This window comes from Amblyraja radiata, unplaced genomic scaffold (assembly GCF_010909765.2).
Source record: "Amblyraja radiata isolate CabotCenter1 unplaced genomic scaffold, sAmbRad1.1.pri S98, whole genome shotgun sequence".
NCBI lineage: Eukaryota > Metazoa > Chordata > Chondrichthyes > Rajiformes > Rajidae > Amblyraja > Amblyraja radiata.
Window position 1 is genome coordinate 134528 of NW_022630180.1, and position 13268 is coordinate 147795.

Consider the following 13268-nt stretch of genomic DNA (forward strand, 5'->3'; position numbering starts at 1 on the left):
GGGCAGAGAGACCCATTGGCAGGAATGTGCAAGTTTACTCGGAGCTTGCATTAAAAACGTGGACGTGAATGCAAAAACGATGTGAAGGAAGGACATGACCTTTTACAGAGAGGGTGTTTACTGCTGCCTCGCAGATGATCCATCCCTGCACCGTGATCTGCTCCGATCAGACTAGGGGGGTAGGGAGGTGGCAATAGGGCCTCTGTCTCCAAATGGGACAGAGCAGCAAGAAAGTGCCTGACCTGCAGAGTCACAAGGAGGAAGAGCAGGGCGCAGCAGCACAAGCAGTGCAACCAGAGGCATCTCCTGCCGCTGCTGCCGCTGTTGTTGTTGTTGTTGTTGTTGTTGTTGCCGCGGCGCCGCTGCTGCTGCTGCCCCCGCGCCCACGGCTCCTCCATCTCGCTACAGTAACAAAGGGGGCATGGTCCCGCCCACCTCGCCCGCTCCCATTGGCCCGCCCGCTCCCTCCCCGACCCCTCCCTTTGTGACATCGTCGCCGCCTGCCTGCGAATGGTCGCCTCCGCTGTCAATCAACCGTCCCCCCCCCTTCTCCCCACGTGACCCTTTCGGTGGACCACCCACCCTCTGAGCTCCTTCTGGCTTGCTAGATGGGTCCCTATTTGCTCAGCCGCTTGCACGCCAAGCCCACATCTGGCAAGCGTGCCAGGCATGCACAGGGGTCGGAAGAGCAAGACAGTTATCTGCATTAATTGAGAATTCTAACCATATTTGTGCAAAGTCATGAAGTAATTGGGCACGGAAGCAAGCCCTTCGGCCCAACTTGCCCACGCCAACTAGGGTTGACAACTTTCTCACTCCTAAATAAGGGTCAAAGGGTCAAAATAAGGGACAAATTTGCCGACGGCAATTCGTTGACCGAGCCGGTGGGCCAGCTGAGGAGTTTTGGCCCGGGCACCGGAGAATATTCGGCACCCCATCCAACTCATGAACCGATGATCGGCCATGAGAAGGAGGGCTGGAGGTGTCGGCGGTAAGCGAAAGTCTAAAGGTCGAACAGCTGGCCAGGCTGCCGAACTTTGCTCACCCTCTCCCTGCTCCAAGGAGCCCACAGGCAGTGTTATCTGTGGCATCTCCTGTTGCCTCTCCACCTGTCTCTCTTGCTGCGTCTCCTCCTCATTCTCCTGCATGGCAAAAACATCTCTGACCCGCTTTTCCCCCTTCCTTTGAGATTTTCTGGGAGCCATCTCTGCAAGTGTTCCTGTTAAAAAGATTATCCAACAATGACAATTAGGTGGGACGTCCTCGAAGGACACATGTTCCCATGTGTCCTTTTGAGACCACCTTTTTTAGTCACCTTCTGTCCCCTCTGTCCAGCTTCCGGGTTTACCGTTCGCAGGAGTTCCCACGCGCTATATCTCTAAAATCTGAAGTTATGTAATGTCTAAAGGAACTGCAGACGCTGGTTAATGCTGGTTAATATGCACAGAAGGACACAAAATGTTGGTGTAACTCAGCAGGTAAGTCAGATCTGGGAAGAAAAGCATAAAAAGCTGGAGTAAGTCAGCGGGTCAGGCATCATCTCTGGAGAAAAAGAATAGGTGACGATTCGAATCGGAGCCCTTCTTCAGACATCCTAATCGGAATTGAGTCTGAAGATGTGTCTCGTCCCGAAACATCAGCTTTTTTTCTCCAGAGATGCTGCTTGACTCGCTGAGTTACTCCAGCTTTTTGTGTCTGTCTTCGGTTTAAACCAGCATGTGCAGTTCACTCCTTACACGGGTCTCTGCACAACATTGATTGGTAGCGTTCCGGACCCCTGGACCCGAGGACTCCGACCTGTATCTCTCAAAGAAGTACATGTGAAAAATATCTCACGGACCATAAAAATGCGTAACCTTTCAGTAAAGTCCCTTTTAAAGTCCCTTTTAAAGATTATAGTTATTTTCTTGAATCTCATTAACATAACTCATGAATAAGTTGATGTCCATATGCGGATGTAAATCTTTATTTTTATTTATTTTTTAAATTCAATCCCACTGAAGATAATATGTAATCACCTTCTGTCCCCTCTGTCCAGCTTCCGGGTTCACCGTTCGCAGGAGTTCCCACGGTACCCGCAAGAGTTATTACGGATATCGCACGGATATCGCACTGGCCACTACGTTCATATAATGTTGCAATACTCAACCACAAGTGTACAAGTCACTCTTGGAGAAATTCAAATTTTCTTTAATTTTCTCCCGAGTGACCAAGTTACACGATGACCTGCCGTTAGCGCTACGGTGGTCCACGGTGGTCCACGAATGCCGCACTGTTATCGCACGAGGTTCCCACGATGTTGAACTCTGGTTAACTCTTGCGTCAAGTCGCCCCGTGTAAAGGTGCCATAAAGCGGCCTTTTCACGGGGCGAGTTGACGCAAGATGTCACCAGAGTGAAGAGGTCGTGGTCCAGCACGAGTCTCGCACGATATAACGGCAGTAGATAAAGAGTTCCCACGGTACTCGGCATTTCTGCTATTTGTGCGAGTGACTTGTCCGTTTCCCGAGCATTCCCGTTAAATCTTGAATGAACATCGTGAACTACACGTGACACAAATGATGTAACTTTTTTTTTCACACACTATATATATCCTCCCTTGGTTGAATTGGCTCATTTGGAGACATATTTTACTGTGTATGTGGGAGACACAGATGGACTGAGCACAGTACCTCGGTCTTACTGTGTGTGGGAGAGGGGGAGAAAGAGACGTACACTCACAGAGGCAGAGTCTCTCAGCCTGTGTAAGAGGGAGGGAGAGAGAGAGAGAGGCACACACAAGGTGGATGTGAAATCTCACCTGCCTGTTTCAGTGACAGACACCCGCCGTCAGTAAATGAACACACCCCCATCTGTCTCCCCCTCCTCTCCCTCGACTCCCCCACCTTTCTCTCCCAACTCCAGTCCCGTCCTGACCCCCTGGGAAACTGAATAGAGCAACAGTCAACTGCTGCCTGTGCGCTGATATGACAATAAAGGCTACTTTACTTTACTGAGTTAAAGAGTTCCCACGGTAGACTGTAAAACTGGGACCCTGGTTCTGGACTCCCCCAACACCGGAACCCTTCTTCAGACAGCCTAATCGGAATTGAGTCTGAAGATGTGTCTCGTCCCGAAACATCAGCTTTTTTTCTCCAGAGATGCTGCTTGACTCGCTGAGTTACTCCAGCTTTTTGTGTCTGTCTTCGGTTTAAACCAGCATGTACAGTTCACTCCTTACACGGGTCTCTGTACAACATTGATTGGTAGCGTTCCGGACCCCTGGACCAGAGGACTCCGACCTGTATCTCTCAAAGAAGTACATGTGAAAAATTTCTCACGGACCATAAAAATGCGTAACCTTTCAGTAAAGTCCCTTTTAAAGTCCCTTTTAAAGATTATAGTTATTTTCTTGAATCTCATTAACATAACTCATGAATAAGTTGATGTCCATATGCGGATGCAAATCTTTATTTTTATTTATTTTTTAAATTCAATCCCACATAAGATAATTTTTACTCACCTTCTGTTCCCTCTGTCCAGCTTCCGGGTTCACCGTTCGCAGGAGTTCCCACGGTACCCGCAAGAGTTATTACGGATATCGCACTGGCCACTACGTTCATATAATGTTGCAATACTCAACCACAAGTGTACAAGTCAATCTTGGAGAAATTCAAACTTTCTTGAATTTTCTCCCGAGTGACCAAGTTACACGATGACCTGCCGTTAGCGCTACGGTGGTCCACGAATGCCGCACTGTTATCGCACGAGGTTCCCACGATGTTAAACTCCGGTTAACTCTTGCGTCAAGTCGCCCCGTGAAAAGGCCGCTTTAAGATGCATAAGTATAAATACAAGTATACAGTGCATGGATAGATATGTCCCTGTACATAAACTCACAATAGGCCTATAGCCCTTTATTGATTGCAACTGTCTCTTTCTCTGTTTCTCTCTGTGTCTCTCTGTCTCTCACTGCCTCTTTCTCTCTCTGTAGCTCTGCGTGTGTCTGTCTCTTTCTGTCTTTCTCTCTGTCTCTCTTTTTTGTCTCTCTGTCTCTCTCCCTCTTTCTCTGTCTCTCTCTCTGCCTTTCTCATTCTGTCTCTCTGTGTGTGTCTCTCTCTTTTTCTGTCTCTCTCTGTGTCTCTCTATCTCCCCTCTACTTCTGTCTTTTTCTTCTCTCTCGCTATGCCTTCTCCTGTCTCTCTCCTCTCTTCTGTTGTTCGCTCTCTTTTTCCTCCCCCGTCTCTCCTCTGTCTGTCTGGTCTCTCCCCACTCTGCCGCTCATTCTTTCTCTCTCTCTCTCTCTGTAGTGCTCTGGGTGTGTCTGTCGGGCGCTTTCTTTCTTTCTGTCCTCTGTCTCTCTTGCTCCCTCTCTTCTTTCTCTTTCTTTTTGTCTCTCTTTCTGTCTCTCTATGTCTTTCTCTCTCTCTGTATCTTTCTCCGCTCGTCTCCTCGTCTCTCTCTCTGTCTCTCATTGTCTGTCTTGTTTTGTCTCTCTCTCTCTTTGTCTCTCGCTCGCTGTCTCTTTCTCTCTCTCTCTCCCTCTATCTCTTTCTGTTTCTCTCTCTCTCTCTATATCTTGCTCTCATTCTGTCTTTCTCTCTCTGTCTGTGTCTCTCTCTCGCCCCTCTCTCTCTCTCTGCCTCAGTGTCTCGCCGTCTCTCTCTTTCTATCTTTCTCTCTCTGTTTCCGTCTCTCTCTGCCTGTGTGTGTCTATCTGTCTCTCTCTCCCTCTCTTTCTCTCTCTCTGTCTCTCCCTGTCTCGCCCCTCTTTCTGTCTTTCTCTTTCCCTGTCAGTCTCTCCCTCTCGGTCTCTATCTCTCTCTCTCCCTGTCTCCCTTTCTCTCTCTCTTTCTGTCTGTGTGTGTATCTCTGTTTCTTGCTTTCTCTCTCTGTCTGTCTCTTTCTCTCTCTCTCTCTGTCTGTCTCTCATTCTCTCTCTATATATCTATCTATCTCTATCTCTGTCTCTGTCTGTTTCTCTCTGTCTGTCCCTTTTTCTCTCTCTGTGACTCTCTCTGTCTCTTTCTCTCTATCTCATTATCTCTGTCTCTCTCTGTGTCTCTCTCTCACTCTGTCTCTCTTTCTTTCTCTCTGTGTGTCTGTCTCTCTCTCTCTTTCCGTGTCAAGGGCCTGTCCCACGGGCATGTGACTCCATGCGGCAAGCGCAACCTAAAGGGCCGGTCCCACCAGCATGTGCCTGCAAGCGGCAAGCGCGACCCACTACTACTGTTAGTTGGCCTGTACACAACTCCCACTAGCGTTTTCTGCCCCTTAGTGTTTTGCAGCTCTACCCATATCGATTCCACATCCTCCAAGCTAATGTCCTTCCTTTCTATTGCGTTAATCTCCTCTCTAACCAGCAACGCTACCCCACCTCCTTTCCCTTTCTGTCTATCCCTCCTGAATATTGAATATATTATCTTGACAGCCACGGTTGCCTCCTACTCCCCTTAGAATCTTTATTCTTTTTTGGAATGAAATTATTCTGCGTCTTCCGGATTATGCCAAGAAATTCCTGCCATTGCTGTTCCACCGTCATTCCTGCTGGGATCCCTTTCCAGTCTATCTTGGCCAGTTCCCCTCTCATGCCTTCATGGTCCACTTTGTTCTCTCCCTCTCTGTTTGTTTCTCTCTCCCATTGTATCCGTGTCTCTCTCTGTCTCTCTTCCCTTCTCTGTTTCTCTCTGTCTCTATGTATCTCTCTCTCTCTCTCTCTCTCTATCTCTATGTATCTCTCTCTCTCTCTCTGTGTCTTTCTTTCTCTATGTGTCTCTCTCTCTCTCTCTCTCTCTCTCTCTCTCTCCGTCTCTCTCTCTCTCTCTGTCTCTCTCTTTCTGTGTGTGTGTCTCTATCTGTCTCTATGTGTCTCTCTCTCCGTTTCTCTCTGTCTGTCGCTCTTTCTGCTCTCTCTCTCTCTCCGTCTCTCTCTGTGTCTCTTTCTTTCTTTCTTTCTCTGTGTGTGTGTCTCTCTCGCTGTCTCTCGCTCTGTCTCTCTCTCTGTCTCTCTCTGTTTCTCTATGTGTGTGTCTCTCTCTGCCCACACATTGCTCCGTGAAGGACCTGTCTCCACAATCTATGACCAAGTGATGCAGCATTGACATTGTGTGTGTGTGTGTGTGTGTCTACCTTCAGTGGGCATCATCATCATCATCAGGGTTGTGGCCCTGAAGCCGCCGCCGCCCAGTTGTTGTTGTTGTTGTTGTTGTTGTTGCTGCAGCTTCTCTGTCTCTGTCGCTGCGTCACATTCACCGCAGACATTTTGTGTCCCGCGTCTTCACATTTAAAAACAAACCGCCATCTTGCAGCTTCCTGCTGAAGCACTGGCGGTGACGTCACGGCGCAGGGCGGACGGGGCGCGATGACGTCACGGCGCAGGGCGGGCGAGGCTTGTTGACGTCACGGCGCAGGGCGGGCGGGGCGGTGACGTCACGGCGCAGGGCGGGCGGGGCGCGTTGACGTCACCAAAGATGCAGACAGTTGACGGACGGGCGGTTGCCCGATGGTCCAGGTCCGCGCGGCGGCTCCACGTCACCGTCACCGTCACCGTCAACCTCAACCCTCCCTCACCTGCAGCCTCCAGTCTCCGGCCTCGCACCAGGACCCTCACTCACTCACTCACTCACTGTCCGCACCCGCCCGGCCGCCCGGCGCTGGGGTTGGCGCTTGGAGCCGAGTGTCGGGGATGTTGAAGCCGGGCCGGGGGCTGATGGTGGCGCCGCGGCCACCGGGATGGTGGACGAGGTGTCCGTTTGTCCTCAACCCCCCCCCCTGACACCCCCGCACTGACCCACATACACCCCTCCCCCCCCCCCCTCACCCCGCACTGACCCACATACACCCCTCACCCCCCCCCCCACTCACCCCCGCACTGACCCACATACACCCCTCACCCCCCCCCCCACTCACCCCGCACTGACCCACATACACCCCTCACCCCCCCCTGACACCCCCGCACTGACCCACATACACCCCTCACCCCCCCCCCACTCACCCCGCACTGACCCACATACACCCCTCACCCCCCCCACTCACCCCGCACTGACCCACATACACCCCTCACCCCCCCCCACTCACCCCGCACTGACCCACATACACCCCTCACCCCCCCCCCCACTCACCCCCGCACTGACCCACATACACCCCTCACCCCGCACTGACCCCCCCCCCACTAACCCCGCACTGACCCACATACACCCCTCACCCCCCCCCCTCACTGACCCACATACACCCCTCACCGCCCCACTCATCCCTCACCCTCTCACCCCCCACTCACCCCGCACTGACCCACAAACTCCCACCCCCTTCCCACCCCCGCACTGACCCACATACACCCCTCACCCTCTCACCTCTCCCCCACTCACCCCGCACTGACCCACAAATACCCCTCACCCCCGCACTGACCCACTGACTCCCCTCACTCCCCTTCCCACTCACCCCGCACTGACCCACAAACTCCCACCACCTCCCCACCCCCGCACTGACCCACAAACACCCCTCATCCCCTGCACTGACCCACAAACACCCCTCACCCCCGCACTGACGAACTGACACCCCTCACCCCCCCACTCACTCACCCCCGCACTGACCCACTGACTCCCCTCACCCCCAAGCTGACCCACTGACACCCCTCACCCCTGCCCCACTCACCCCCCCTCCCGCACTGACCCACAAACACCCCTCCCTCCCCCACTCACCCCCGTACTGACCCACTGACTCCCCCTCACTCTCCCCCGCATTGATCCCACACTCCCCCCCGAAACACCCCTCCCTCCCCCACTCCCCACCTTCAGGCACCAGTAATGTTGCCGCGTCAGTAATGTCCTGTTTGCCAGCTTGTTGACCCTCTGTGTTCCCTCCTGCAGGGTTTAGGAGCCGTTGCTGTGGACGGAGAGACGGGGACGTGAGCGACCATTGAGGGCGGCCAGGGTGCCGGTGAGCCCCCCCCCCCCCATCTGGTGGGGGAGTAGAGTCGGGGATGAGGGGAGCGGGAGCAGTCCGGACACACACACACACACACAGACACAGAGAAAGAGAGACAGAGAAAGAGACAGACGGGGAGAGAGAGACAGACGGGGAGAGAGAGATAGAGAGAGTGAGAGAGACATAAAGAGAGAGAGACAGAGACAGAGGGAGGGAGATAGACAGAGATACAGAGTGAGACCGAGAGAGATACAGAGTGAGACTGAGAGACAGCGAGGGGGGAGAGAGAGAGACCGAGAGAGATACAGAGAGACAGAGAGAGAGATAGAGTGAGACCGAGAGAGATACAGAGTGAGAGACAGAGAGGGGGAGGGAGAGAGAGACAGATAGGGAGAGAGATACAGAGAGAAGAGAGGGACCGTGAGAGAGAGACAGAGAGAGAGAAAGAGGGAGAGACAGGGAAGAGACAGACACAGAGGGAAAGAGACAGACAGAGAGTGAGACATACACAGAGAGAGACAGACACAGACAGAGAAAGAGACAGTGAGAGAGGTAGAGGGAGAGAGACACACAGAGTGAGTCAGAGGGAGGTACAGAGAGAGAGGGAGAGAGAGAGAGAGAAAGATAGAAAGATATACAGAGGGGGAGAGACAGAGATACAGAGAGTGAGAGAGACAGAGAGAGAGTGAGAGACAGAGAGAGGAGAGAGAGAGAGTGAGACACACAGGGGAAAGTGAGAAACAGAGACAGACAGACAGATGAAGAGACAGGGAGAGCGGGACAGAGTGAGAAAGAGATAGACACAGAGAGAGTGAGACAGAGGGAAGGAGCAAGAGAGAAGCAGACAAACAGAGAGAGAGAGAGAGAGAGAGAGAGAGAGAGCGAGACAGACAGAGAGAGAGAAACAGACAGGCAGAGAAAGAGAGACAGCGAGAATCCGAGAGAGAGAGAGCGAGAGGGAGAGAGAAAGAACATGAGTGACAGACACAGGGAGAAAGAGAGACAGATACAGAGAGAGAGAGAATGGAATGGAATGCTGTTTATTGTCATTCAAACCTAGTTTTGAACAAAATTACATTTACTACAGTTTTTACTACAGAGAGAGAAAGAGAGACAGAGGGAGAGAGGCAGAGAGAGGGGACAGTGAGAGATAGAGGGACACAGTGACAGGAAGAGAGGAGAGACAGTGAGAGAGGGGCAGTGAGAGAGTGAGACAGAGAGAAACAGAAAGAGAGACACACATAGGGAGAGAGAGAGAGAGAGAGAGAGAGAGTGAGAGTGACAGTGAGAGAGAGAGAGACGGGGAGAGAGATACAGTGGGGGGGAGAGAGATACAGAGACAGAAATACAGAGGCAGAGAAAGAGACAGACAGAGATACTCAGAGAGACGGAGAGAGAGAGACATTGAGAGACGGAGAGATAGAGAGTGGGAGAGGTACAGAGAGAGGGGGGGAGAGGCAGAGGGAGACAGACACTGAGGGGGAGAGATAGACAGAGAGTGAGAGAGAAAGAGAGACGGACATACAGAGAGAGAGAGAGAGAGGCAGAGACAGAGGGGGAGAGAGACAGCGAGAGAGATACAGAGGGAGAGAGAGAGATACAGAGACAGGCAGATACTCAGAGAGAGACAGACAGTGAGAGACGGAGAGATAGAGTGAGAGAGAGAGACAGAAGGAGAGACAAAGAGGGAGAGAGGGATATATATATATACTTGACCAAGTGCAGACCCGTTGGGTCTGCTCCCCCAACGCAGCCGTTCCCTACCCGTAGCTCCCGTGGGAGAGGTGGTCCTCCACCTCAAGCCGTTCCCACAGTCAGCAGTGCGGCTGTATTTAAATGGCGTCTTTGAGGCGAGAAGCGGGCGCCAGCAGCCGTTATGGTCGCTGGCCAGCAGGAGGCGACAAAAATTTTGAGGGGGCGGGAGAAGGATTTTATTTAAAATGTGTACATAAACACGACGAAATTTAACGAGGAGTGGATACTTGTAATGAAAAGTGAAATCACTACCGAAATGGAAAAAATATCGGAGTTTATGGGTCTGGCGTTGGCGTAGCAACGAATCAAAGGCTGGCAACCACAAGTCAGGCAGAAACACAACCAGCCAGCAGCCAACCAGCCAGCAGCCACATAGTTTTAATATTATACTAGACCAAGTGCAGACCCGTTGGGTCTGTTCCCCCAACGTGCGGCTGTGGGGGAGGGAGGCGGCATCCAGCGTCACACACTAATTATCCCCCGCGCCCCCCCCCCTCCCGCACTCACGCTAATTACCCCCCTGGATATTATATTAATATTATTAATTTGCTTCTTTTGCCCCATAACCACCCTATCTACTGACGCATAGCCCCAACTTGCAGTCACATCTAGAGAGGGGGGGGGGTATAGAGTGAGGGCAGAGAGACAAAGGGCTGAGACGGAGAGAGAGACACAGACACAGAGAGAGGGGCAAGAGGGATAGGGGGTGGAGAGGAGGATAAGAGGGAGGCTGGGTGAGGGGGGAAAGGTGGGGGAGGAGGGGAGGAGAGAGAGAGGGTGAGAGTGAGGGGGAGAGAGGGGGTGCTGAGAGGGGGGGGAGAGGTGGGGAGCAGGGAGGGGGAGGGAGGAGGGAAAAGGGTAGGGGGTGTGGAGGGGAGGGGGTTTAGGGGAGGGTGGGTGGGGGAGGGGATGGAGGGGAGAGAGAGAGGGGGTAGAGGGGGAGTAGAGAGGGGTGAGAGAGAGGGTGAGATGAGGGGAGGGGGAGAGGTGGGGAGCAGGGAGGGGGAGGGAGGGTGGAGGGAAGGGGGTAGGGGTGTGTGGAGGGGAGGGGGGTTTAGGGGAGGGACGGTGGGGGAGGGGATGGAGGGGAGGAAAAAGAGGGGAGGGAGGGGGGAGGGGAGGGAGGGGGGAGAGGAGAGGGGGGGAGAGGAGAGGAGAACGGGGGAGAGGAGAGGGGGGACAGGAGAGGGGGGACAGGAGAGGGGGGGAGAGGGGGGCGAGAGGAGAGGGGGGGGAGGAGGAGGGAGGGGGGGAGAGGAGAGGGGAGAGAGGAGGGGAGAGAGAGAGAGTGCCTTTTTACTTCAACCCAAACAACCATTTGCAGGCAGTGCTTTTTTACTTCAAACTAACTATATTTTCATTTTCAAACCAAATTAAGGGTACTCACAGTGCTGTAGACATTTGTTCAGTGTCATTCAGAGCTCAGAGTGACAGAGACTAATTGACAGAGCTCCAGCTTGCAGAGACAAATTGAGGCACACCACTTCCTGGTTTTATAGTCCCTTCCCCTGCCTCCAGCGGGGACAGCAGAGAGATTGGGGAATTTTGTAAAAACATTAATATCTGTCATTTTTCATCGACAGGAAAAATCCTCGGCACACATAAGAGGGGGAGAGACACAGAGGGAGAGGGAGAGGCAGGCAGAGGGAGAGGGAAGGAGAGACACACAGACATCCAGAGAGAGAGAGAGAGAGGCAGAGACAGAGAGACACGGGAGAGAGAAAGAGAGACAGACACCGGTAGAGAGAGAGAGAGACATAGATACAGATACAGAGAGAGACACAGAGGGAGAGAGAGCAAGAGACATAGAGAGAGACAGAGAGTGAGAAACATAGAGAGAGAGAGAGACAGCGAGAGTGTGAGACCCTGAGAGAGAGAGAGAGACGGAGAGAGAGAGAGAGACGGAAAGGGGGAGAGAAAGAAAGAGTGACAGACAGAGAGATACAGATACAGAGCGAGAGAGAGTAACAGAGACAGACACAGAGGGAGAGAGCGAGACAGAAAGAGAGGGACAGAGGGAGAGACAGTTAGAGAGTGTGAGACAGAGAGAGGGAGAGAGAGACAGAGTGGGAGAGAGAGACAGACAGAAATACTCAGAGAGAAAGATTAAGAGAGACAGTGAGAGACCGAGAAAGAGAGAGAGGGAGAGAGATACAGAGACAGAGAGAGAGAGAGAGAGAGGGGGAGACAGAGAGATAGAGAGAGGGGGACAGAAAGAGAGACAGACACAGGGAGGGAGAGAGACAGAGAGAGATACAGAGACTGAGAGCGGGAGAGACACACACACACACAAACATGCCCTTCGAGCCTGCACCGCCATTCGATATGATCATGGCTGATCATCCAACTCGGTATCCCATCCCTGCCTTCTCTCCATACCCCTGATCCCTTTAGCCACAAGGGCCACATCTAACTCCCTCTTAAATATAGCCAATGAACTGACCTCAACTACCTTAAGTGGCAGAGAATTCCACAGATTCACCACTCTCTGTGTAAAAAATTGATTTTCTCATCTCGGTCCTAAAAGACTTCCCTCTTATCCTTAAACTGTGACCCCTAGTTCTGGACATCCCCAACATCGGGAATTATCTTCCTGCATCTAACCTGCCCAACCCCTTAAGAATTTTGTAAGTTTCTATAAGATCCCCCCTCAATCTTCTAAATTCTAGCGTGTACAAGCCGAGTGTATCCAGTCTTTCTTCATATGAAAGTCCTGCCATCCCAGGAATCAGTCTGGTGAACCTTCTCTGTACTCCCTCCATGGCAAGAATGTCTTTCCTCAGATTAGGAGACCAAAACTGTATGCAATACTCCAGGTGTGGTCTCACCAAGACCCTGTACAACTGCAGTAGAACCTCCCTGCTCTTGTACTCAAATCCCTTTGCTATGAATGCTAACATACCATTTGCTTTCTTAACTGCCTGCTGCACCTGCATTTTTGTGTACCTTCGATCTTCCAGCATCTGCAGTTCCTTCTTAAACACTTCCTACTTTCAATGACTGGTGCACCATGACACCCAGGCCTCATTGCATCTCCCCTTTTCTTAATCGGCCACCATTCAGATAATAGTCTACTTTCCTGTTTTTGCCACCAAAGTGGATAACCTCACATTTATCCACATTATACTGTATCTGCCAGGCATTTGCCCACTCACCCAACCTATGCAAGTCACCTTGCAGCCTCCTAGCATCCTCCTCACAGCTAACATTGCCCCCCAGCTTCGTGTCATCCGCAAACTTGGAGATGTTGCATTCAATTCCCTCATCCAGATCATTAATATATATTGTAAATAGCTGGGGTCCCAGCACTGAGCCTTGCGGTACCCCACTAGCCACTGCCTGCCATTCTGAAAAGGACCCGTTTACTCCTACTCTTTGCTTCCTGTCTGCCAGCCAGTTCTCTATCCACATCAATACTGAACCCCCAATACTGTGTGCTTTAAGTTTGTATACTAATCTCTTATGTGGGACCTTGTCGAAAGTCTTCTGAAAGGCCAGATATAACACATTCACTGGTTATCCACTCTACTAGTTACATCCTCGAAAAATTCTATAAGATTCGTCAGACATGATTTACCTTTCATATGTTAAATGTATAGTCATTGGACTTTG

The 13268-nt window shown here is 51.9% G+C and overlaps 1 protein-coding gene across 1 annotated transcript in view; it reads left to right on the forward strand.

Moving 5' to 3' along the window:
- The window catches only part of LOC116969667 (zinc finger protein 883-like), an 84200-nt gene that overhangs the window by 50509 nt on the left and 20423 nt on the right, over positions 1-13268 (forward strand). The window contains exon 3 of the mRNA XM_033016466.1: positions 6555-6728. Within this exon, the coding sequence (XP_032872357.1) occupies positions 6555-6728 (174 nt within the window). The remainder of the gene's footprint in view (positions 1-6554; positions 6729-13268) is intronic.